Source organism: Macaca thibetana, chromosome 18 (genome assembly GCF_024542745.1).
Source record: "Macaca thibetana thibetana isolate TM-01 chromosome 18, ASM2454274v1, whole genome shotgun sequence".
NCBI lineage: Eukaryota > Metazoa > Chordata > Mammalia > Primates > Cercopithecidae > Macaca > Macaca thibetana.
The window spans coordinates 34,641,152-34,667,213 of NC_065595.1; the positions used below are offsets into that span (position 1 = coordinate 34,641,152).

Genomic DNA, 26,062 nt, shown 5'->3' on the forward strand with positions numbered 1-26,062 from the left:
GCTTTCTTGGGCTGCTGAGGTTTGGTGTCTCACTCTGTTCCTCTGGTCCCATATTTGTGGACCTAGTTCCAGTTTTGGGTATAGCCACTTCCTGGCACTTGCCTGCCTCCCCGTTCCTGTCTTGGGCATGCCCGGGGGTTCTCAGGGAATGCCATGGATCAGGAGGAGACCCGTGGGGTCTGCCTTTCACACATCTTGGACACATCACTGATTTTACCCAGTAATATGATGCATCACTAATTTGACCCTGTGATGTATGTGGTTGTTTACCTCTCAGGGATATCCAACAGAACTTCAACTTGTTTTTTATTAACTGGAAAAGTCTGAACGTTAACTTTAGTAATACACTCAGAGGTGGTTGAATGTTTATGAATTAAAACACCTACTTCAATTGTCAGGTTTTCTCTTTCAATGGAATTGTGAATTGCATTTCTCATGTCCCCGGGGATTTGGGGTTTTTCTGGGATTTGGATCATGTTGATGTTTAGATGGGTAATGTCAAACATTAACCAACTTTCTGAACATTGAAATCTACTGACTCTTATGCCTTCTATGTTAAGTTTCCAGGGATAATGGTCTTTTAAAAAGCCATGACCTCAACATAAATAGTAGAAAATAATCTGTGGTGTTTTCAGTTTTATGTTCAATTGTTTTTTTTTTTTTTCTTTAGACAGGGTCTTGCTCTGTCGCCCAGGCTGGAGTGCAGTGGCACGATCTTGGCTCACTGCAACTTTCACCTCCAGGGCTCAAGCGATTCTCCCACCTCAGCCTCCTGCGTAGCTGGGATTACAGGTGCCCACCACTGCACCCAGCTAATTTTTGTATTTTTGGTAGAAACAGTGTTTCACCATGTTGCCCAGGCTGGTCTTGAACTCCTGTCCTCAAATGATCCTCCTGCCTTGGCCTCCCAAAGTGCTGGGATTACAGGTGTGAGCCACTGCACCCGGCCTTATGTTCAATTTTTGTTATAAGAATCCAAACAGGCCAGGTGCGGTGGCTCGCGCCTGTAATTCTAGCTCTTTGGGCTGAGGCAGGTGGATCACCTGAGGTCAGGAGTACAAGACCAGCCTGTGCAACATAGTGAAAACCTGTCTCTACCAAAAACACAAAATATTAGCTGGGCGTGGTGGTGGATACCTGTAGTCCCAGCTACTTGGGAGGCTGAGGCAGGAGAATCACTTCAATCTAGCAGGTGGAGGTTGCAGTGAGCCGAGATTGCACCACTGTACTCCAGCCTGAGTGACAGAGTGAGACTCTGTCTCAAAAAAAACAAAAACAAAAACAGAATCTGAACTGTTCGAAGACAGAGGTTGTCACTAGTACATGTATGGTGTATCCCTTTCTTTTCTTTGCAGTTACATATAATGGACCTGTACATTAACAAGTATGGGCTCATTTATAATGGGCTCATATATGTAACTTTCATTTTTCTCCTAGTATGTTGTATCTTGTTATGTTAATATATACAATTCTGCTTTATTCTAATATCTGTTCAGTTTTTCATCAAGTGATCATACATAATTTATTTAAATAATCCTTATTGCTGAATATTTAGGTTGCTTCCAATTCTTTGTTATCATTTTTATTTTATTTTATTTTTTGAGAAAGGGTCTCACTGCATTGCCTAGGTTGGAGTGTGGTTGTGCAGTCATAGCTCACTGCAACCTCGATCTCTAGCATCCCAGGTAGCTGGGACCACAGATGTGTACCACTCTGCCTGGCTAATTTTTAAATTTTTTTGTAGAGATTGGGTTTTGCCATGTTTCCTAGGCTTGTCGCAAACTCCTGGGTTCAAGTGACCTGCCTACCTTGGCCTCCCATAGTGTTGGGATTATGGCTGTGAACCACTGCACTTGGCCAATTTTTTGTCATTATGATGCTGCACGGAACATCCTCGTGTATGAATCTTTTCATGTTTGTGTAGTTATTTCTGTAGGATAAACTCCTCATCGTCAAAGGCTATACATATTTAAAATTTTAATGGATATTGCTAATTTCCTCCTCAAAAAGTTATGCCAATGTGCAGTTCTACCAGTAGAATTTGACAGTATTTCCCTATAGTTCCTTGCCAATGTTAGAAATTTTCAACTTTTCCTAATTTGATGAGTGAAAAATTGTATCTTCTCGTTTGCCTTTATTTGATTATTAATATTGATTCTCTTATTTAAAAATTGCTTATCAACCCTTTTTCTTTTTAGAGTGTTGCCTGTTTATATCTCTTACCCACTTGAGAAAATTGGTTGTTCTTTTTTTTTTGTTTTGTTTTTTGAGACGGAGTTTTGCTCTGTCACCAGGCTGGAGTACCGTGGCGTGATCTCAGCTCACTGCAACCTCCGTCTCCCAGGTTCAAGCAATTCTCATGCCTCAGCCTCCCAAGTAGCTGGGATTACAGGCACGTGCCACCACACCCAGCTAATGTTTGTATTCTTAGCAGAGACAGGGTTTTGCCATGTTGGCCAGGATGGTCTCAATCTCCTGACCTCTTGATCCACCTGCCTCTGCCTCCCAAAGTGCTAGGATTACAGGCATGAGTCACCTCACCTGGCTGGTTGTTCATTTTTATGGGATTGATTTTTAGGGCTCATTACGCACATTAGTCTTTGATTAAATATTCTTGCTCTTTTTTCCTCCCTATTTGTCATGTCTTTTTACATTGTTTGAATATCTTTTTTTTTTTTTAACTTTTATTTTAAGTTCAGGGGTACAAGTGCAGATTTGTTACATAGGTAACAAACTTGTGTCATGGGGGTTTGTCGTACAGCTTATTTCATCACCCAAGTATTAAGTCTAGTACCCACTAGTCATTTTTTCTGACCATCTCCCTCCTCCCACTCTCCACTCTCCAAAAGGCCCCAGTGTGTGTTGCTCCCCTGTCTGTGTCCATGTGTTCTCATCATTTCACTCCCACTTGTAAACGAGAACTTGTGGTATTTGGTTTTCTGTTCTTGTATTTACTCTTGTAAATATAGTAGAAAGAATTTCTGTGCTCTTCACTTGGATTCCTCAAAAGTTCTGTCCCTCTGTCTCTCTCCCTCTCTATCGCTCTCTAAACACACATACACACACACACACACACACACACACACACACGCTTTTTTCTGAACCATTTGAAAGTAAAGACATGGGCATGATTTCCCTTTATCCACAAACATTTCAATGTGTATTTTCTAAATATAAGGATATTTTCTTATTACACAATCACAATACAATGACAAATCAGGAAATAACATCAATATAAGACTATTAGCTAATATATAGACCTGACTCGAATTTCCCCAGCTGTTCAAATAATGTCCTTTCTAACCAAAGAAGAAAACATTTCCCATTCAGGATTCCATGTGGCGTTTAGCTGCCAGGTCTCCTCCGTCTGCTTTAACCTGGAATAGTTCCTCAGTCTCTATGTGTCTTTATGAATTTAGCATTTTTGAAGGGTACAGGAGAGTTATTTTGTAGGATGTGCCCTGATTTGAGTTTGTCCATTTCCTGATGATTAGATTCAGGCCATGTGTTTTGGGAGGACCATAGCAGGAGTGATGCTGTGTTAATCTCAGTAACAGGAGACACGTGATGTTTATTTGCCCTGTTACTTGGTGGTGGTAACTTTGATCTTTTGGTTAAAGTGGTAGTGTTAGCTTTCTGTTACTGCTATAACAAATTACCACAAACTTATGCTTAAAACAAGATAAATTTATTACTCATGGTCCTGGAGGTCATAAGTCCAAAATGAGTTTCACTTGGCTAGAATCGAGTTGTCAGCAAGGCTGGCTCCTTCTGGAGGTTGTAGAGCAGAATCTCTTTTCTTGACTTTTCTAGATTCTAGAGATTGCCCGTACTCACTGCCTTATGGCCCCTTCCTCCATCTTCAAGCCAGCTGTGTAGCATCTTCAAATCTCTTTCTCTGGCCTCCATATTGTCATTGACATCTCCTACCCTGACTCTATGACCCTCCTGGCTCTTTCTTAGGACCCTTGTAAATAGGTTGGATCCACTTGAATAATCCAGGGAAATTTTCCCACCCCAAGACATTAATGACATCTGCAATGTCCTTTTTGCTATGTGTGGAAGCATATTCACAGGTCCTAGGGACCAGGATGTAGACATCTTTAGGGGCTCTTATTTAGCCTAGCATAGTGTTATTTTCTAGGTTTCTCAATTGTGAAATTACTGATTCCCCCTTTATAATTAATAAGTATCTTCAGGGGAAATATTTTGAAACCACATAAATATCCAGTTTCTTCTCAAATGCATACTAAATCCATTAGTCTTAACATCCATGAAAAATTCTTGCCTTAATCAATTCTTGCTAAGACAGTTGCCAAGTGGTGATTAAAATTCTTTCCCAACTTTGTTGAAGAACAGTTGACATATAGTTACATACCCATGTTTTAAGTGTATAATTTGATAGGTTTTTGTTGTTGTTGTTGTTGTTGTTGTTGTTTGAGGTGGAATTTCGCTCTTGTTGCCCAGGCTAGAGCACTATGGCGTGATCTCGGCTCACCGCAACCTCTGCTTCCTAGGTTCAAGCGATTCTCCTGCCTCAGCCTCCCGAGTAGCTGGGATTACAGGTGTGTGCCACCACGCCTGGCTAATTTTGTATTTTTAGTAGAGATGGGGTTTCTCCATGTTGGTCAGGCTGGTCTTGAACTCCCAGCCTCAGGTGATCAGCCTGCCTCAGCCTCCCAAAGTGCTGGAATTATAGGTGTGAGCCACTGTGCCCGGCCAGTTTGATAGGTTTTGACATGTGTATTACCTTCATGAAATCGCCACAATGAAGATAGTGAACGTGTTCATTATCCCCTGCTAGTTTCCTCATGGCCCTCTGACATCTCTCCCTCCACATTATACTCTTCCCAGGCAGCCACTGATCTGCTGTCATGATAGATTAGTTGCATTTTCTATCAACTAATTGGAGCAAAGTAAGTACTTTTGTTCGCTTGGCTTCTTTCACTTATACTTATTTTGAGATTTATCCATGTTGTTGTATGTATTAATAGTTTATTCTTTTCTATTAGTGAATAGTATTCTATTTTTATGGACATATCACTGTTTATTCATAGACTTGTTTTGTTTTTTATGAGACAGGGTATCACTCTGTCACCTAGGCTTGAGTGCAGTGGCACAGTCACAGCTCATTGCAACCTCCACCTCCTGGCTCAAGCCATCCTCCTATCTCAGCCTCCTGAGTAGCTGGGACTATAAGCCTGTGCCATCATGCCTGGCTAATTTTTTTTTTTTTTTTTTGAGACAGAGTCTCACTCTGTTGCCCAGGCTGAGTGCAGTGGGGCAATCTTGGCTCACTGCAAGCTCCGCCTCCCGGGTTCACGCCATCCTCCTGCCTCAGCCTCCTGAGTAGCTGGGACTACAGGCGCCCACCACCACACTCAGCTGATTTTTTGTATTTTTAGTATAGACCGGGTTTCACCGTGTTAGCCAGGATGGTTTTGATCTCCTGACCTCGTGATCCGCCCGTCTTGGCCTCCCAAAGTGTTGGGATTACAGGCGTGAGCCACTGCGCCCGGCCGACTAATTTTTATATTTTTTGTAGAGACGGGGTTTAGCCACGTTGCCCAGGCTAGTCTTGAACTCCTGGACTCAAGAGATCCACCTACCCCGGCCTCCCAAAGTGCTGGGATTACAGGCGTGAGCCACCGCACTCAGCCTGGACTTATTAATGAACATTTGGGTTGTTTCAAGTATTTGGCTATTACAAATCGAGCTGCTGTGAACATTCATGTATAAATCTTTGTATGGTGGTTTTCTAATTCTATCTACGTAATAAAACTGGCGTTCTACTGTAAGGAAGTCTCCCCTCCCCACCATGTTAGTGTGGATTCATGGATTCTTATTTTATTTAATGCATTATAATATGTTACCATCTTTTATTTTTCTTTTTTTTTGGAGATGTAGTCTCACTCTGTCGCCCAGGCTGGAGTGCAATGGCATGATCTCGGCTCACTGCAACTTCTGCCTCCCAGGTTCAAGCGATTCTTCTGCCTCAGCCTACTGAGTAGCTGGGATTACAGGCATGCACCACCATGCCCAGCTAATTTTTGTATTTTTAATAGAGAAGAGGTTTTGCCATGTTGATCAGGCTGGTCTCAAACTCCTGACCTCAAGTGATCTGCCCGCCTCGGCCTCTCAAAGTGCTGGGATTACAGGCATGAGCCACCATGCTCAACCATTACCATCATTATTAATCTTGATGTCCAAATTGTCTAGATTTGGACAGTGGGAAGCTCCTTTAAACTGGATCGTATTTCCCTTTGATATATCCTCATTATTCTTTGAGCACTTCCATGTTAACTGGAACAAAATGTTACAGGCTTAATAGGTAATTTCCCTGCCCCAGTTCTGGAATCTGCCGCTTCTCCAAAGAGTCCTGGTTCCATTAAGCAGAGAATAATATTTAGAAACTAAGATTTGTGGCTGGGCGTGGTGGCTCAAGCCCGTAATCCCAGCACTTTGGGAGGCCGAGACAGGCGGATCACGAGGTCAGGAGATTGAGACCATCCTGGCTAACACGGTGAAACCCCATCTCTACTAAAAAATACAAAAAAAAAAACCCCAAAAAACTAGCCGGGCGAGGTGGTGGGTGCCTGTAGTCCCAGCTACTCGGGAGGCTGAGGCAGGAGAATGGGGTAAACCCGGGAGGTGGAGCTTGCAGTGAGCTGAGATTCAGCCACTGCACTCCAGCCTGGGCGACAGAGCAAGACTCCATCTCAAAAAAAAAAAAAAAAGAAACTAAGATTTGTGCTCTAGGGAAGCTCATTGCAATTTGTATGTTTACAGGATTTCCCAACAGACAGAGCTAGGAAGTACATTTATGTATGATAACACCTCCAATTCCATTTCAACATCATAGGGTTTACTCTAGCCTTCCTTCACTTGTAATTTCCATTCCCTTCTAGTGGTGTGCTGGCAGATGTTTAACAACTGGTTCTCCAGTGGATAAAAAGCCTGATAGGCAATGTTTGCCAGCATTCATGGTATAAAAGCTCCCTTCCATGGCCAGTTTCAAGCTAGCAACATGACATTACTGAATGGAGAATTAGAAAGAGATGTGTACAATTGATCCTTACTAAGTAAGCCAGCTCCAGCATGCCACTGTTCCTTTTTCTATGAGAAACCTGGCTCCCGTTATCCACAATAAGCAGTTTCAGAATTGCTAACCATACCGTTGTGAAAACAAGCTAGAGTTTCATATTTGTACTTTTTTTTTTTAAAGCTTTGGCTAGGAGTACGTAGTCAAAATATTGTGTCCAAAATCACTTAAGTTGGCTTGGTGTGGTGGCCGATCATTTAAATTTAAAAAGAAATCCCAGAATTTTGATTTTAATTGGAATTGTTTTAACTTTCTAGATTTATTTGGGTAGAACTGACTCTTTCCGATATTGGATTTTCTCATCTTCATCTAGGACTTATTTCTAGGCTGTATTGAGGTCTTTCTCTGTGTTCTTTGGCAATGTTTGGTAGTATTGCTTCAAAAAGACTTATTTCTAGGCTGCTCTGCCTATGGAGTAGCCATTCTTTTATTCCTTTACTTTTCTAATAAACTTGTTTTCACTTAAAAAAAAGACTTATTTCTAGGCATTTTAAAGATTTTGTTGGCATTTTGAATAGGATCTTTGTATTTTAAATTACCCTTTTTTTTTTTTTTTTGGGGACGGAGTCTGGCTCTGTTGCCCAAGCTGGAGTGCAGTGGTGCGATCTCGGCTCACTGCAAGCTCCGCCTCCCGGGTTCACACCATTCTCCTGCCTTAGCCTCCTGAGTAGCTGGGACTACAGGCACCTGCCACCACGCCCAGCTAATTTTTTGTATTTTTAGTAGCGACAGGGTTTCACCGTGTTAGCCAGGATGGTCTCGATCTCCTGACCTTGTGATCCACTCATCTTGGCCTCCCTTAAATTACATTTTAAAAGGTTATTGTTGACATATAAGAAGGCTGTTGCTTTTTTGTATATTTATATTTTGTTCCCAGTTTTTCACTTTAATCTCTGGTTTTCTAAGTAGATACTTGTATTAACAATTTTTGATATTTTTATCTCTGTCTGTAGTGAGAAGTTGGGAAAGGCATTGCCCAGGAAGTGGAGGGCATTTAGAGGCCCTCAGAGCTGTGCTTATCCTTTTTTTCTGTAACTTTTTACTGGGGAAGCTTTGAAGACTGCTGAGGACAGCGCCTTTGCTGTTCTGGTTTTCATGCCCATGTTAGGCGCCTGTTGCAGGGTGGAGTCCTCGGACCAACTGCAACCTTGGCACAAATGTCAGAACCAGCTGCTCTGCTTCCTCCTGGAGTGGGGCAGGTCACTGGCTGGGTTCCCAGTGACCTCCAAACACCCTGCCGATTTCTCTGAGGCAGCTCCAATTTCAGCCCCTGCTGATGGAGAGCGTGGGGCTTCAGTTCTAGGATTGTGTTGGAAAAGTTTGTGTACTTCCTTCTCTGTCTTGTCTGGGTTGGAATACTGTCTTCCGACCTCTGTCTATCTAGTCCCATCTGCTTTTTCTGGTACAGAAATTCTTACAAATCTCCAGTTTCCTCATTGGGCCCCTCCCTGTTTTCTGTTGTTGCTGTGGATCATGTGTTATTTCAGTGTGGTTTGGGAACAGATGTGCGATAAACAAAAAAGTTCAATTTGCCATTAAGGGATGGAGGTAGGGAGAAAGACTTCAGATTATAAACACAGTGTAAGTATATTGTAGAAAGTTTAGAAAATGTAGAAAAGTGCTAAGAAGAAAATTACTTTCAGTGTTTGGGTTGTACATATTCTTCTTTTTTTTTTTTCTAATGTGTTCTTGGGTTACACGTTTTCTGAGGTTCTACTTTCACTTAACTTATTTTGAATCGAGTGAAGTTGCCTTTTTAAATGACCTGCTGACTTGAGGGTAGGCACATTTAGACACGTGAAAATGTCAAGTGTGGATCTAGCCTAGATGACGCCGAGGATTTTTGAGGGTTGTAGGAGGCGAGGTGGGCAGATTGTGGGTTTGTGGAATAACACTGAAGCAGGAACTGGGGTGGAATTTCATGCTTGTCTGCACTGTCCACTACCATTATTTAAGAAGGCTGAGGGACACAACCATTGTAGTGACTTTGACCTTAGGCTTGGGAGAACATGGCTGAACATACTGACGTGCTAACAGTCATCTTCATATCCTTTGCTAAGGTATATCTGACATGTCTCCAACTCCTTCCCAGATGACAATACACACATTTTTGAATATCTAACAGACTATGTTTATTTCACCATTGTTTGCTTTCAATGAAAAAATTCACAGCGTCCAAACACATCCTTTTTTGCTAATGTGCCTGGTCTTGAAAAATCCAGATTTATCTTCTTCATTCTTTTAATTCTTGAAGCAGTTGACAAACTCAAAGCATGTGACCTCCTTTAATCCTTCCAATATTCCCCATTTTACAGTCTAGTAAATTAGCAGTGAGAGCGATTGAGTCTTTAGCTCAAAGTCACATAGTGTGTGAATGGTAGAATTGCCACGCAAACCGAAGTGTAGCGTGAAAGCCTGGGTGTGTTGCATCTAGAATTGCAAGGAAATGGACTAATGGACAAAGAGTTAGATATGGTCCTTGTTCCTCAAATAAGGGAAGCTATGTAGTTGAGTGGTTTAAAAATTCAGACTATAGTCTGTTTCAAAATATAGATTTTAACCCTCAATGGGCTATGCTTTATAGGAAGATATTTAATAATGATACCTATGTCATAGCATTGTGGTAAAGATTCAACAAGATATTCCATGCAAAATACTTGATATGCTATTTGGCACACAGCAAGTACTCAATGTATATTAGACATATTTTTGTTTTTTATTTTAAGGCAGAGTCTCACTCTGTCATCCAGGCTGGAGTGCAGTGGCATGATCTTGGCTCACCACAACCTCCACCTCCCGAGTTTAAGCGATTCTCCTGCTTCAGCCTCCTGAGTATGTGGGACTACAGGTGCGCGCCACCATGCCTGGCTAATTTTTGTATTTATAGTAAAGACAAGGTTTCACTATGTTGGCCAGGCTGGTCTCGAACTCCTGACCTCATGATCTGCCCAACTTGGCCTCCCAAAGTGCTGAGATTATAGGCATGAGCCACGGTGCCTGGCCCTAGACATAATTATTAATATGAATTAATGATAATCCATATATGCAGAATTTGATCCATTTGGTTTTACCTCATAGAGTGGTAAGTAAACAGGAAAGAAAGATCAAGGTTGACAGCATAGGGAGGTAAAATGAACTTTGTGGTCTTTATCCCAAGTCTACTGTTTTATAGCTCTTAATAAATAACTGAGAGATTTAGATAATATTGTTAGTTAAGAATTAAAATTTTTCATAGTGGCTGGAAGCAGTGATAAGGAAAGCGAATAAGGAAAGCTTCCTAGTGCTTTGTTTCCTCCACCTGTAAAACATAGAAAGAGCTCCTGTCTCACTGTGCTTGTGGAACATGTGGTTCTTTAATGCAAAGTGCAGCGCACTTATGCACCTTATGCCCAGGCACCAAATAAACTACAGCCTTTGTATGAGATGCAAAGTAACTGGCCTCCTCCCTGTTCTAGTGGGGCTCTCTGGGCTTCCAAAAGCCATCATTGCCAACTTGCATGTTTTACTCAAGATTGGAGGTTTTTTAAAAAATGAAATGCAAACCACGGAGGGTCTTCTCTGGCCTCTTCTTTGTATTTCTGACAGTCATTCTGTCACCTCCCCATTCTGTAGTCTTCTTTATTTTCACAGGCTTGCATCCTGCTTTCTTCTTCTTATAAGCTCCTCTCGGCAGGAACCATGATGGTTCTTTTAGTCTTTTATATTTTGAATGGCCACAGTTGTCAAACTGCATTCCAAGTCACTTGGAAGGTGTATAGAAAGGTAGAGACTGTCGTGCCCCGCCCCAGGTTCAGAATTAGCAGGGCTGGGGTGGGACTGAGGCGTCTGCATGTTTAACAAGCTGCCTGAATGATTCTAGCCTGCTAATCCCTGGAGCCCATGTCTATAGAGGTTGTAGAGCAGACATCGTAAGAGGAGCGGGCTGGGGAAGCAGCACAGAACTAGATGTGCGGATGCTCAGCAGCAAGACCTGTAACCCTGACGGTGGCTTTGGAGACTGCAGGTGCTGTTTGCTTCCCCTCTACTCCTTACCCTTCTGCCCAGAGGCCATGGGAGGATAGAAGAGGTGAAAAGGAGCATAGAAATAAGTTATCAGAGGCCCTGCAGCATGGAATGAGTAGAGGCTTTTCCCCCCAGCAAGTTTATGCAGTTATTCCAGAGCCTGCTATTCCAGAGCCTGCGTATTCCAGAGCCTTTGTTGAAAAGACTACCATTTTCCCATTGAATAGCTTTGGCAACTTTGTTGAAAGTCAGTTGACCATATATAAAGGAAATACACAGGTTAAACTTTTTTTTAAAAAAAAACTGTTTCTGCATTCTATTCTGTTCCATTGGTCTCTTTGTCTGTCCTCTGAAAGGTACATACTGTTTCGATTACCATAGCTTCAAAAAAAGTTGGTTTTCGGTTGTTGTTGAGGCAGGCTCTTGCTCTGTCGTCCACGTTGGAGTGCAGTGGTGCAAAGCTCACTGCAGACTCAACCTCCTGGGCTCAAGCGAGTCTCCTCCTTCAGCCTCCTGAGGAGCTGGGACTACAGGTGGGGGTGTGCACCACCACACCCGGGTCAAAAAAAGTTTCAAAGTCAGGTGGTATCAGTCCTCCAACTTTGTTCTTCTTAAAAATTGTTTTCTTCTTTTGCCTATTCTAGGTCCTTGGTAATTCTTTATCAATTTTAGTCTTGACTTGCAAATTTCTACAGAGAAGACTTTCGGGATTTTGTTGGGATTGTGTTGGATCTATAGATCAATTTGGGGAAATTGGTATTTTAACAATATTCACTCCTTCAATCCACAAACATGGTATACATCTACCTTTATTTAGGTCTTCTTCCATTTCTTTTAGCTGTACCTTTTGTAATTTTCAGTGAAGAAATCTTGTAAAACTTCTTGTGTTATCCCTGTATACTTTATCTTTATTATGCCATTATAAATAAATGTTTACATTTTTTTCTTTCCTTTTTTGCCACTGGTATATAGAAACACAAGAGATTTTTGTGTATTGACCTTGTGTCCTGCAACCTTGTTAAACTTACTAGGTTTAGTAACTGTTTTGTAAACTTCTTAGAATTTTCTGTCCATAGTCATGTTGTCTACAAATAAGGAAGTTTTACTTTTTCCTTTCCAATATGTATGTTCTTTATTTCTTTTACTTGCCTAGCACTGGCTAGGACATTCAGTGTGTTGAATAGAAGTAGTGAGAGCAGACATCCTTCCTAATCTTAGGAAGAAAGTATTCCGTCTTTCACCTTAAGTAGGCTGTTAGCTATAGGCTTTTTGTAGATACTATTTGTCAGATTGAGGACATTCCATTCTCTTAATGATTTGTTGATTTTCTATTGTGAGGTGGTATTGAAGTTTTTCAAATCCTTTTTCTGCATCTTGTAAAATGATTATATGACTTTTCTTATATTTTTCTGTTAATATAGTGAGTTATATTAATTGACGTTCAAAAGTTAAACTACGCCAGGCATGGTGGCTCATGCCTGTAATCCCAGAACTTTGGGAGGCCGAGGTAGGTGGATCACTTGAGGTCAGGAGTTTGAGACCAGCCTGGCCAACGTGGTGAAACCTTGTCTCTACTAAAAAAAAATACAAAAATTAGCTGGGTGTGGTGGCACGTGCCTGTAACCCCAGCTACTTGGGAAGCTGAGGATGGAGAATGGCTTGAACCCAGGAGGGAGAAGTTGTAGTGAGCGAGATCGTGCCACTGCATTCCAGCCTGGGCGACAGACGGAGACTCTGTCTCAAAAAAAAAAAAAAAAAGTTTAACTTGTGTTATTGAGCTACCACTTGATCATAATGTGTTATACTTTTTGGCAAAGGTTTTTACATCTCTGTTTATGAGAGATATTTTTCTGTAATATTCTCTATTATTTTAAAAAATAATGCGCTTGTCTTTTTTTTGGTAACGGGGTTTTGCAAGTCTCATAAAACAAGTTGAGAAGTATTTTTCTATTTGCTGAAAGAGTTTGAATGTAATTAGTGTTACTTTTTTCCTTAAATGTTTGATAGAATTCAACAGTGAATTCATCTGGGTCTAATGTTTTCTTTGTGGGAAAGTGTCAAATTACGTATTCGATTTCCTTAAACATATAGGGCTTTTCAGATATCTGTTTCTTTTCTTTTCTTTTTTTTTTTTGGAGATGGAGTCTCTGTCTGTCGCCCAGGCTGGAGTGCAGTGGCACAATCTCGGCTCACCGCAACCTTTGCCTCCCGGGTTCAAGAGATTTTCCTGCCTCAGCCTCCTGAGTAGCTGGGACTACAGGCATGCGCCACCACGCCCAGCTAATTTTTGTATTTTAGCAGAGATGGGGTTTCACCATATTGACCTGGCTGGTCTTGAATTCCTGGCCTCAAGTGATCCGCCTGCCTTGGCCTCCTAAAGTACTGAGATTATAGGCATAAGCCACTGTGCCTGGCCAGTGCTAGCAGTTTTAAAAGGCTCAATTTAAATTTTATTTATTCTCTTCTCTGATGACCCTATCCTGTCCCTTCCTGTCTACTGCATCCATTCTATATTTTCTTTGTATAGTCTTATATACTAGTCTCTAATTTTCCTTGTGCACACATGTTTATTTTATGTACATGTCTTTTACTAACTCTCTAAATGAATGGTAGGGACTGATTGCAGGAACTCTATCTTATGCTGGCTTTGTAAACTTTTTAGTACTTCATATTAGTTGATATGTAATTAACAGACATTTCTCAAACAGTATTAATATGGAAACTACTGTGGATGATAGTTTCGGCATAATCCAGATGCCCTTTAAGGAGTTAAATGATTTTTTAAAAAGATGTTAACTCATGATACCAAATAGTATATGCTAGAGGATGTCTTGCCCTTTTTCTTGGCCCTTCTATGCTTATTTTTGTCAATCAACTTACCACCTGTGTTCTCTGAGTAACATAGGCAGGAGTTTCCAGACCAAGTCCTCCACCACTTTAACTTGGCCTTCAGCACTCTTTCTTTTCTCCTGGGGATTTCCTTTCTTGGCTGCCTCTGTAGTCCAGCCACTCCTCTGAAGCAGCAATTCTGGTTTTTTTAAAGGCTGGCAGCTGGGAGGTCTGTGGTTTTGGTTTGTGTTTCCAGGAAACTCTGGCCTAGTTCCACCCGCGCAATCCCACTCAAAGAGTTTCCACATCCTTAATTAAGAAAAAGGAGCCAGGTTTGGTGGCTCATGCCTGTAATTCCAGCACTTTGGGAGGCCGAGGCAGGAGGATCGCTTGAGCTCAGAAGTTCAAGATCAGCCTGGGTAACATAGTGAGACCTCAACTCTACTAAAAAAAAAAAAAAAAAAAATTAGCCAAATATGGTAGTGTGCCTGTAGTCCCAGCTACTTGGGAGGCTAAGGTGGAAGGATTGCTTGAGCCTGGGAGATCGAGGCTGCAGTGAGTCATGTTCATGCCAGTGCACTCCAGCCTGGGTGACAGAGTGAGACCCGGTCTCAAAATGAAAAGAAAAGAAAAGAAAAGAAAAGAGGAAGCTCAGTGTCTTTCTCTGGGAAGAGCAAAGACTCCTGTCTACAAACCAGTTTTGACACTGACCATTTGGTACCCATTCATTCATCACTCAGGAATCTGTTTTCATTGTTCTCTTCTAATGCATCTGGCAGCAAGCACAATAGGCCTTTTCATTCTCCAGAATTTTACTGTAGGCCTTTGATGTGAATAATATTAAGATAGATTTTTTGGGAGGGGGTGCAGGGGTAGTTCAAAACTTGAAAGAAGCTGCAAGCACTTGCAGTAGAGTTGGGACAGAAAGGTATTCACAGGCATGATAGCAAACAACAAATTCAGATGCTGGGGACTCTGAGAACCTAGAGAAGGGAGTAATGGGGCTACTCAGAAAAGTCTTCGGGAAAACCTGGGAATTGAGGGGCTATATCTGAATTCAGGAGACGATAATGTTAGCATCATCTTAGAGCTGCTGCTGAGTGCTGTATTTCGGGGGCAGTTAGATGCCTTCCTGGCTAAGACAGAGGGGCATGTGTGGAGCAGGCCAGTGGACAAATGAGGCTTTGGTGGAAGCTGTTTTTTGGGCTTTCTAAGGTCTAAATTTGTGCTCAAACAGCAGTTACAAAGCATAGAATCAAACATTTCTAACTTAGATTCATAATCTATAAAAGTTTTGATGATTTTATACATCCGTTTAAAAAGCGCAAGGCAAAATGGCTTGTTAGGGTGCCAAATTGAAATCAGCCCCAGGCCTGGGTCCCACTGGGTCTTTCTGGGGCTGCTGTCTGCTCAACGAGGCCATCATAAGTGGCAGCAAATGGAAGTGAGAAATTCTGCTTCTCTAGTGTCCAGGGCTGGGTAGGGAGGTATCTTTAGAAACCCCTTATCCTTAGTTCTAGGTCCTTGAGGAATCACCACACAGTCTTCCACAATGGTTGAACTAGTTTACAGTCCCACCAACAGTGTAAAAGTGTTCCTATTTCTCCACATCCTCTCCAGCACCTATTGTTTCCTGACTTTTTAATGATCGCCATTCTAACTGGTGTGAGGTGGTATCTCATTGTGGTTTTGATTTGCATTTCTCTGATGGCCAGTGATGATGAGCATTTTTTCATGTATCTGTTGGCTGCATAAATGTCTTCTTTTGAGAAGTGTCTGTGGGTATATACCCAAAGGATTATAAATCATGCTGCTATAAAGACACATGCACACGTATGTTTATTGCAGCACTATTCACAATAGTAAAGACTTGGAACCAACCCAAATGTTTATCAATGATAAATTGGATTAAGAAAATGTGGCACATATACACCATGGAATACTATGCAGCCATAAAAAAGGATGAGTTCATGACTTTTGTAGGAACATGGATGAAGCTGGAAACCATCATTCTGAGCAAACTATCGCAAGGAAAGAAAACCAAACACCACATGTTCTCACTTATAGGTGGGAATTGAACAATGAGAACACTTGGACACAGGGTGGGGAACATCACACACCAGGGCCTGTCATGGGATGGGGTGAGCGGGGAGGGATAGCATTAGGAGATATACCTAATGTAAATGATGAGTTAATGGTGCAGTACACCAACATGGCACATGTATACATATGTAACAAACCTGCAAGTTGTGCACATGTACCCTAGAACTTAAAGTGTGTGTGTGTGTGTATATATATATATATCCCATACGGAACCACACTTCCTTCTGCAAACTAGGGCTGGGAAGGGTTGGTTTGCCTTGGCTGGGATGGGGTGGATGAGTTCAAAACTCCCCAGGGCACATTCAGAGGCCAGCTAACCAACCTCTTAGGGTCTATGGTCTGAATCAGACAACCCATTGTATGCATTTGGGGGTGGAAACTAGGGAACCAGCCTCCTTAGGGAACACTTTGGAGTGTTATTTAATGTACTGATTTGTTGGTTTGGGGACTTGGCTTGATTTTTAAAATGTGCTGCATCTGAGGCTGCTGGTTGGGGGACTTAGCCTGGTCCCTCCAACCTTGGAGAGCACAGTAGAATAAAATATAAATAAGTTGCTAATTTAAAAATTTGGCCAGGCATGGTGGCTCATGCTTAGCACTTTGGGAGGCCAAGACGGGCAGATTGCTTGAGGTCAAGAGTTTGAGACCGGTCTGGGCAACATGGCGAGACCCTTGACTTTACTAAAACTACAAAAAATAGCTGGATATGGTGGCACATCCTGTAGTCCCCGCTATTCAGGAGGCTGAGGCAGGAGGATTACTTGAGCCCAGGAAGCGAGGGTTGCAGTGAGCCAAGATCGTGCCACTGCACTCCAGCCTGGGCAACAGAGTGAGACTCTGTATTTAAAACAAAAACAAAAACAAAACAAAACAAAAAAAATACATATATATATATTTATACACACATATATAGTCCTTCTCCCCTAATTGGGGCCAATGACCACGGAGAGCATGCTTCATGCTTCCCAGTGGACAGACAGCCCTATTCTCCCACTCCTGAGTCCTGGTTCCTGGCTCCTGGCTTAGAGCTGCTTGTCTTTTGCAGAGATACCCTTGACCCTCAATAGTGCTAACTGGTGGTAGGAAGAGCTATCAGGGTGAAGTTCAGTGGCAAGTTTAAGGACAGAGAAAAATTGTATAGCACCAGGTTACATGGTCCTGTAGCGTAGGTCAGTTTCCATCCGGCAGGATAAGGAAGCACATGACAGAAGGCTGGCCTGGGTGCCCAGCTCCTTCTCCCTATCCTTGCCTGACTTTGGGCTTGAGTAGAGGATCCACAGAGGGACCTCAGCCTAGCCAGCTCCCTCATCCATGTGCCTGTGATTCGTCTGTCACTTCCTGTTTTGTAGCCCTTCAGTCTCATCAGTTAAAAAACTGTTTCACACAACATGTGTTCTTACTTCTTGCATTGTTCTTCTCGGCTTGGAGGTGTCTTGGAGGTAAAGCGTTACTGAACTAAACTTGAATCTGCTCACTGGGCACAGCAAAGCCGAACACTGACACAAAGGTTTGCAGTTACAGGAAGAAAGGCATTTATTGCAGGGCACCAAGCAAGGAAAAGGGGCATGATGGCTTATAAGCAAGGGTTTTTAAAGGCAGGAGTGAGGGGGTTTCCAAAGTAAGTTAGGGGCTGAGGAATTTCTGGAACTTCTTTATCCGTTTCCTGGTTCCAGTCTGTCGAAGGTCAACATGACTGTGATCAGCATTTGTCATCGGGTGAGAGTCCTGGTTTCTGAAAAACAACTCAAGGATGTATGTAAAGATGTTATCTTTGTTTCTATAGGGAACCAAATATCTTGTGATCCTGACTTACTTGGGTGGCTTGTTTGGTGGATTATTCATTCACTTCCCTAATTTCTGGTTGCAGGGCTAGCTAGATACCTGGAATTTTCCTTGAAGGAACTGAAACATGTTCCTTCATCTCCAGGGTGAGGGTGGAGAAGTCTGACAGGCTCCTAAGGGGGTCCCTGCACCATCTCAAAGTGAGTCAGCAACATTCTATGGCCAGCTTCTCACCTCTTTTGCCCCATCTTCTCTCCGGCCTCGGGGCTGCCTTCCATTCCTGGTCTGATGCTATGTTGTCTTTCCCCCAGAGCGCAGACATCCTCAGCACCATCGGCTACGACAGCATTATCCAGCATCTGAACAACGGCCGCAAGAACTGCAAAGAGTTTGAAGAGTTTCTAAAAGAAAGGTACGATGCCCTGTCCTCTCTGAAGAGGGTGGGCCAAGATGTCTCCACACCGACAAGGAACAATTTCCTATTTTTCATTTGCGTTGAATGGTTCTGAAGACCCTCTGCTCTAGGTTATGGGATGACACCCGAGAAGTACATGATACTTCTGTCCTCAAGTTCTTAGAAACAAGTTTGACACATAAGATTTATGATGAAACTGTGAACGAATTATAATAAGAAACAAAACATACTTAGTACTGTGTTACAAATAACACTGAAAGACCCCATGATGTAGCTTTTAGACTGCTGAGGAGGAGACCGCTGAAGATTGGCAAAGTAGGAAAGGAGAGGAAAGGAAAAAGGAAGGAGAGAGGGAGGGAGGGAGGTAAAGAAAGGAGGAAATAAAATAGAGGACGGGGTGGCTTCATGGAGGAGTAGGTCCTTGTGGTGGCCCTCAGAGGGTGAGGTGGATTTGACAGGTGAAGAAGTACCTGAATATCTGGGAGAACAGCACGCTCGAGGTGGGAATCAGATGGCCCACGTGGTTAGAGGGAGGCAGAGCGCAGCTCAGAGACCAGCAGGATGAGGAGATGTGGGAAAGCGGTGAAGCCGATCACGACGCTCCTGGGGGTGGCAGGGCATGGTGGTCCATGGGGAACTGCCATGGTTTAGAGGATTTTCTTATCTTCTTCTTTTTAAAAATGGATAAGATAAAAAAAACCCACAAAACTTAGTTTTGTGGAAACTTACTCATCTAGAATATTCCATTTTACAGAGGTTCTGGATGAAAGAATATGTTAAGAGGATTTGGGGCCAAAGATCAGGATCCTTGCCAAGATTCAAATCAATGAACAAGTTCTACTTGTAAGGCAGTAAGTGAAAGGCTCAGAACCCAGAGATACAGACATCAGAGTGTTTTTGGTCAACTCTCTCACTTTCTACTCAAGAGAAAATTTGGTAAACGATCAAACTTACTCACACTGGTTGCCCAGCCCTTGGGTGGTGAGGCCTGTCTCCTTGAGCCATCCCAAAGGTCTGGAGGACCTGGAGGCCTGAGGAGGGGTGAACCAAGAGAGGCTCGGCTACTGTCAGCGCTGTGGAGCTGGCCGCTGCTCCTCCCCCTTTAAGGGAGCAGTTCCCTTCTTTTCTACCCAAGATGGTTGACAGTGTTGACACCCAGTTAAAAAGTGTGTCTTTCTTTTTACAAACACTGGCGGTGGGCTTCCTCCTTCCTTCAACAGTGCTAGGACAGAGTTTCATGAGCATGAAGGATCTAGAGATTGCAGAGGACTCTGCTTTTTTCTGTTCCTCCTCCATTTATGACTTCTATAAATGTCCTCCAGGGAATGAAATGGCCTTGGAATACATCTGCAGAGAAAGGAAGTATCTGTTGGCTCAGGACCCCAGGCACTGACTGCCTGGCAAGACCATCCAAGGGTCCCCTGATACAGTGGGGTTTACCTAAATCAGTGGCTTCCATACTTTTTTGAACGTGACCCTCAAAAAAATATATTTTGCACAGCCACCCAGTACACACATGCATAAACAAAACAATGAAACAGGACTACCCTGTCAATTTATCCAATTGTATTTCATTTTAAAATGCTAGTCTTCCAGCTATTCCGGAGGCTGAGGTCGGGGGATCACTTAGCCCAGGAGTTCAAGGTTGCAGTGAGCTCTGATTGCATCACTGCACTCTAGCCTGGGTGACAGAGTGAGATCCTGTCTTTCAAAAAAAAAATTGCTGGTCATAATCCATTGAATTGATTTATGGCTCACAAATGGGTCTTGACCCACAGTTGAAAAACACTAGTCCAAATAGGACGCCAAAGCTAAGGTCTCACTTTTAAAAACGATTCACAAAAATACGTAAGAGTAGGAAATATATGGAGAATAAAAATTATTATTTATATTGTATTTCTAGTATATGTTCTCTCTCCCACCATGGGTTTTATAGCAAAAGGAAGTCAGTCTTGTGCTTTCCAATTTTGGGGAAGAATCTGCAGGCATTAGATCAGTGTGTCAGATAGGCATGCCCTGGGCGTGGAGATGCAGCCCCTGAGTGTGTGGCCTGCTTGGCTTTGGGCCTCTGTTCCTGTGGCACGCTTGCAGGAAGGAAGCTGCTGTCATTGAGCCTGTGTGTTTGTTCCTCCACTGTGTCCTGTTCAAGGGTAATTCATGTGCAGAAGGACAGTCCTCCAGGCGTAGGGGTCCAGCTTTCCTCTTGTTCAGGTGGGTGCAGGATGCTTGTGGGAACTGAGACTCAGTCGGCTGCATTTGTGCCATAATCTAATATGACTGAAACATCCTCCTTGAGTCTTAAACATTATATGACTGAGCTGTCATAAATTACATGTAGAGGCCGGGCGTGGTAGCTCACACCTGTAATCCCAGCACTTTGGGAGGCCGAGGCAGGTGGATCACCTGAGGTTGAGAGTTTGAGACCAGCCTGACCAACATGGGGAAACCCCATCTCTACTAAAAATACAAAATTAGCTAGGCGTGCTGGCGCATGCCTGTAATCCCAGCTACTTGGGAGGCTGAGGCAGGAGAATTACTTGAACCCAGGAGGTGGAGGTTGCAGTGAGCTGAGATCTCGCCATTGCACTCCAGCCTGGGTAACAGGAGTGAAACTCCGTCTCAAAACAAAAACAAAAAACAAACAAACAAAAATTACATGTAGAACCCTGGGATATTTGTGGTTCTTAGAGACAAGAGGCAAACACACACCAATACAAGGGCAAAGATAACAGACTGTTATATGTAATAATTATTTTTGAACAACCACGTCTTGTCCAATGTCATACGTTATTTATTATTTTGAGTTCATCAAATTTAATACACATACATTTATAACACTTTTATATGGTACATGACTAAACATGCCTTATATCTAATGGGGTACTTTTAAGACTTTCCAAAAGTGTCAAAGTCCTACCATGGGCCTCTTGAATTTCTGGCAGTTTAGTGGCAAGGGGAAGGGGGAGATACTATACTTCCTGGTGAGCTCCCACGCCCTTCTCTTCCCTGGATGGAACCCAGCACTGCACCCCTCCGTGCCACATTTTACCTCCATTACGGGAACTAGGAAATACCCTTTTCGTTGGTTGTACCCAGACAGATTGCAGTAAATTCATCTGCACTCCGTGGGGTTGGACAGAACAATCACCCCAGTGCAAGGAACCGCTCATGTGCTGCTCTGGAGGGACAGGGAGGCTGCCTTTCTTGCCACCCATAGGGCAGATTCTTGCATCCAGGGTAGACATATAAAAATAAAGTTAGCTCACAGGGTAGATACAGGTGATTAAATGAGATTATATAATAACTGCTGTTTATTGAAGGCTTGCTAGATGCATAGGGCAGATTCCAAAGCCCAACTTTCCTAGGTTTGAAACCATATTACCCCTTATTAGCTGTCTGACCTTAGGCAAATGCCATAATCTCTCTGAACCTCAGTTTCTTCAATTGTAACATAAGGATGAGAACAGTTAACATACAGGGTTATTGTAACAACTGTTACAATAATTGTTAATAATTAATAATTGTTAACAATTGTTACAATAATTATTTATAACTACTACATTGTTATAATAATTGTTAATAACTACTACAATTAATTGTTACAATTAATATTGTAGCATATTAACAATTAATATTATAATAATATTAAATCAAAATTGATATTAATTAAATTAATATATAATTAAATAATACTATAAGTAACAAAACACAGTAACAAACACTCCATCAGTGAATTGTAAATTTATCTGGTTTACCCTCCTCTCAGCTGGAAAAGCACAACAATAACAGAGGTGATGCTGGCAACCACAGCCAACATCTCAATAGTTACGTAATATAACCATAACATTGAGGCTTACACATCCCTTTGGTACTTACATTGGCTGCATAAGGTTTCTTGGAACAGAAGTGTAGCTTTGTAGATGAGGTTTAAGTAATTTACCAGGGGAATCTAGAAAGTGACAGAATCCAGAATGGTCCGGAGGGGCGGTGAGGACGGGGGTCTCATACAACCCCTGTGTTTATGATTCATCAACACCGGCAAAAGGGCTGGTGGCGATCTGAGGAGATGGGCTAGTTCCCAGCACAGACACACTCTCCTTCTCTTTTCTGTTTATACAATCTCACTCATTATACCCATTCTGTCTATTTCAGCCAGATGGGTTTATTGGTGAGCATGCTTTGGATGTCTCTGCCTGTACCTCTTTACTTCAGTATTTCCCCACCTGGAAAGTCCTCCTTTTTCCTTGATGCCTAAGTAAATTCTCCCCATCCTTCCAAGTCCAGGTCAAATTTTCCTCTTCTTTCATTTCTCTCCCCCCCCCCCCCTTTTTTTTTTTTTTTTTTTTTTTTAAAGACGGAGTCTTGCTCTGTCATCCAGGCTAGGGTACAGTGGTGCAATCTCGGCTCACTTCAACCTCCGCCTCTCGGGTTCAGACAATTCTTGCACCTCAGCCTCCCGAGTAGCTGGGATTACAGGTGTGCACCGCCACACTCAGCTAATTTTTGTATTTTTAGTAGAGATGGGGTTTCTCCCTATTGGCCAGGCTGGTCTTGAACTTTTGGTCTCAAGTGATCTGGTCTGCCTCAGCCTCCCGAAGTGCTGGGATTATAGGCGTGAGCAACCCGACCTTATTTCTCTTTAAAGGACCTTATTTCTCTTTAAAGGAAACATTCTACATAGGACTTTAGTCTGAATTCTTTCAGCCGGTTAACAATTAAAATGAAGCCATCCTGTCACTGATAGCCCAAGCCCATGGACTCTCCCACCCTCAGATGCCCAGATGTGGCGAAATATTATATAATGAGCTCCTGATATGAGCAGAAAATGAGAACTATAAAAATAAGGTTAATCATACCTTAGAGGGTAGCTAGGGATGATTAAATGAGATTACATTAATAGCTTCTGTTTATTGAAAGCTTACTCTATGGAAGCTACAATGTGTTTTGTATATATTATTTAATTCTCATAAAAACTCTGTATGGTAAGTTTTCTCATCCTTATGTTATAATTGAAGAAATTGAGGTTCAGAGAGGCTACGGAACTTGCCTTAGGTCAGACAGCTAATTAGCTGTAGATACGGTTTCAAACCTAGAAAATTTGGGCCCTGGAATCTGCTATTAACCAGTACACTGTGCCCAGTAGAGTAGCTGGTACACAATACATAGTGAGTAAATGGTACCCACTGATCTTAGGCAAGTTCCATAACCTTTACTAATATTGTTATATTAAGTGTAGAAGCCAAGTAGGGAATATATCATTAGCTTCCTTTTACAGACAAGAACACTGAAGTTTAGTGGATTTAAATGACTTGCCCAAGATTACAATATCAGTAAGTAGTAAAGCTGGGATTCCTATTGACTTCATGTCTGGTGGTTTTTCCACTTTACTTAATGGTCTCTTGAGAAAGTTGGGTGTATTCTCTGAAGGAGAACAGGAACTTGGCAGCCAAGTCAGTTCTCTTAATTGTGTGCTGTGATAGGATCCTTAATGGTCTCTTGAGTAGGGAGGAGGGAAACGTGCTTGTGGAACGCCTTTATGTCCAGAATTCTTTACCATTTGTAGATTAGCAGCTATACCTATGCTCTTGGGGATCCACAGCCCCGGTGCCTTGGGACTCTGTACTCTTCCCCATAAGCTCCTGTACGTCCCATGGTCAACCTGCCCTGGCTACAGCTCTGTTTCCGGGACCCTCACTGCGGTCGGCTACGTCTCAGGACAGCCTTAAGAAGGACAGATTGCCAGGATGGGAATGACAGATTCCTTCATGCATTAGCTGGTAAAGTTGTGAAGCCATTATGTACTATATTAGTTTTTTAGGGCTGTTGGGACAAATTGCCTCTAACTGAATGGCTTTAAATAACAGAATTTATTCTCTCACAAGTCCATAGGCCAGTAGTCCCAAATCAAGATGTTGGCAGAATCTTGCTGTCTTGAAGGCTTTATTGGAGAAGGTGTCCCATTCCTTTCTCTTGGTTTTTGGTGTCATCAGTAATCCTTGGCATATCCTGGCTTGCACCTGCATAACTCCCATCTCTTCCTCTATCATCCTGTGGTGTTCTTCCCCTGTGTCTTCACAGTGTCTTTTGTTTTTGTTTTTGTTTTTTTTTTTTTTTTTTTTGAGATGGAGTCTCACTGTGTCCCCCAGGCTAGAGTTCAGTGGCATGATCTCAGCTGACTGCAACCTCTGCTTCCCAGGTTCAAGCGATTCTCCTGCCTTCGCCTCCTGAGTAGCTGCGACTACAGATGTGCGAAACTACACTCTGCTAATTTTTGTATTTAGTAGAGATGGGGTTTCACCATGTTGGCCAGGCTGTTCTTGAACTCCTGACCTCAGGTGATCCACCTGCCTTGGCTTCCCAAAGTGCTGGGATTATAGGTGTGAGCCACCACGCCCAGCCCACATTGTCTTCTTGTGAGGACACTAGTCATACTGGATTAAGAGGCCACCCTACTCCAGTATGACCTTATCTCAATGATTACATCTGCAAGGACCCTATTTCCAAATAAGGTCATACTCTAAGATGCTGGGGGTTGAGACTGCAACCTATTTTGTGGGAGGAACACCTGTGCCCAAAAGAATGTACTGGAAGCTGAGAGCAACATGGGAAATAGAGTATTGGGATGGGAGTTTAGACACCTGGGCGGCCTTCTAATCCTGGCTTCCTCACTAGCCAGCGCTGATATTATTCAAGGCCCTAGACTTTTCTAGATTCCAGTTTCCTTAGCCGTAAAATTTGGATTGTATGAGATGTTCTATGAGAGCCCCTTGGATCTAATTCTTCCCAAGGAACTTATTCAGTTGAGGTGCTGTGAATGGCATATACAGTAAAATTGAGAAAAATATTTAAGTGTCAGGTTTTATGGCAAAAGGATTTCATCTTATCTGTTCACTCTGATTTTGGGGCAACCTGGAGCACTAGACTGAGAATCATCCTGAGGCTGCTTTCAGACCTGAGGGAAAAGACGATATCTGATGATGTTTGTCATGGGTTGTTTTTCCTTTCTTTCCTTCCTGTTTTCTTTTTCTTTTTCTTTTTCTTTTTTTTTTTTGAGACGGAGTTTCACTCTTATTGCCTAAGCTAGAGTGCAATGGCATGATCTCAGCTCACTGCAACCTCTGCCTCCTGGGTTCAAGCGATTCTCCTGCTTCAGCCTCCTGAGTAGCTAGGATTACAGGTGCACACCACCACACCCAGCTAATTTTTTTGTATTTTTAGAAGAAACGGGGTTTCACCATGTTAGCCAGGGTAGTCTCGAACTCCTGACCTCAGGTGATCTGCCCGCCTCAGCCTCCCAAAGTGCTGGGATTACAGGTGTGAGGCAGGGCACCCAGCCTGTCATGGGTTGCTGAAGGGAAAATGGCACATGGATTATTCCCGGTCTGGGAATTTGGAGAGAAGCGAGGTCAAAGGGAGTTGGGGTTTTTAAGGAGAGCTTTGTGAAGTGTAGCCAGCTAAGTGCTCAGAGGTATGGTATTGTCTCTTCTGTTTCCTGTACTATTTTGTACATTTTCATCTGGCCCTTGTTACGTGATAGTAAACTAAAATATTGGTTTACATCTCTCTCTTCTGCTAGATTATGAGCTCCACTAGGCAGGTCTCATATTTCAGCCATCTCTGTGTTCTTAGCACCTGGTATGATGCCTGGCACATTGTGGATGTTCAATAAATGACAAATTGATGATCAGATGAGACAGAAAAAAATCGGATAGGTGGTAGGAGGGTGATCTAGATAAAGGCCTACTTATTCAAGCATGATTTCTGTGATGTTCTAGTAATTCCTTCATTGCCTGCCTGGACCCATTGCTTCCCATTTACTAGGGAAATAC

General features: G+C 42.6%; 2 protein-coding genes across 2 annotated transcripts in view; one reads left to right on the forward strand and one right to left on the reverse strand.

Moving 5' to 3' along the window:
* HAUS1 (HAUS augmin like complex subunit 1) overlaps positions 1-26,062 on the reverse strand; it is a 983,957-nt gene that overhangs the window by 81,618 nt on the left and 876,277 nt on the right. The gene's annotated exons all lie outside the window — the stretch shown is intronic.
* PSTPIP2 (proline-serine-threonine phosphatase interacting protein 2) overlaps positions 1-26,062 on the forward strand; it is a 96,683-nt gene that overhangs the window by 21,807 nt on the left and 48,814 nt on the right. The window contains exon 2 of the mRNA XM_050767977.1: positions 18,130-18,230. Coding sequence (XP_050623934.1) covers positions 18,130-18,230 — 101 coding nt within the window. The remainder of the gene's footprint in view (positions 1-18,129; positions 18,231-26,062) is intronic.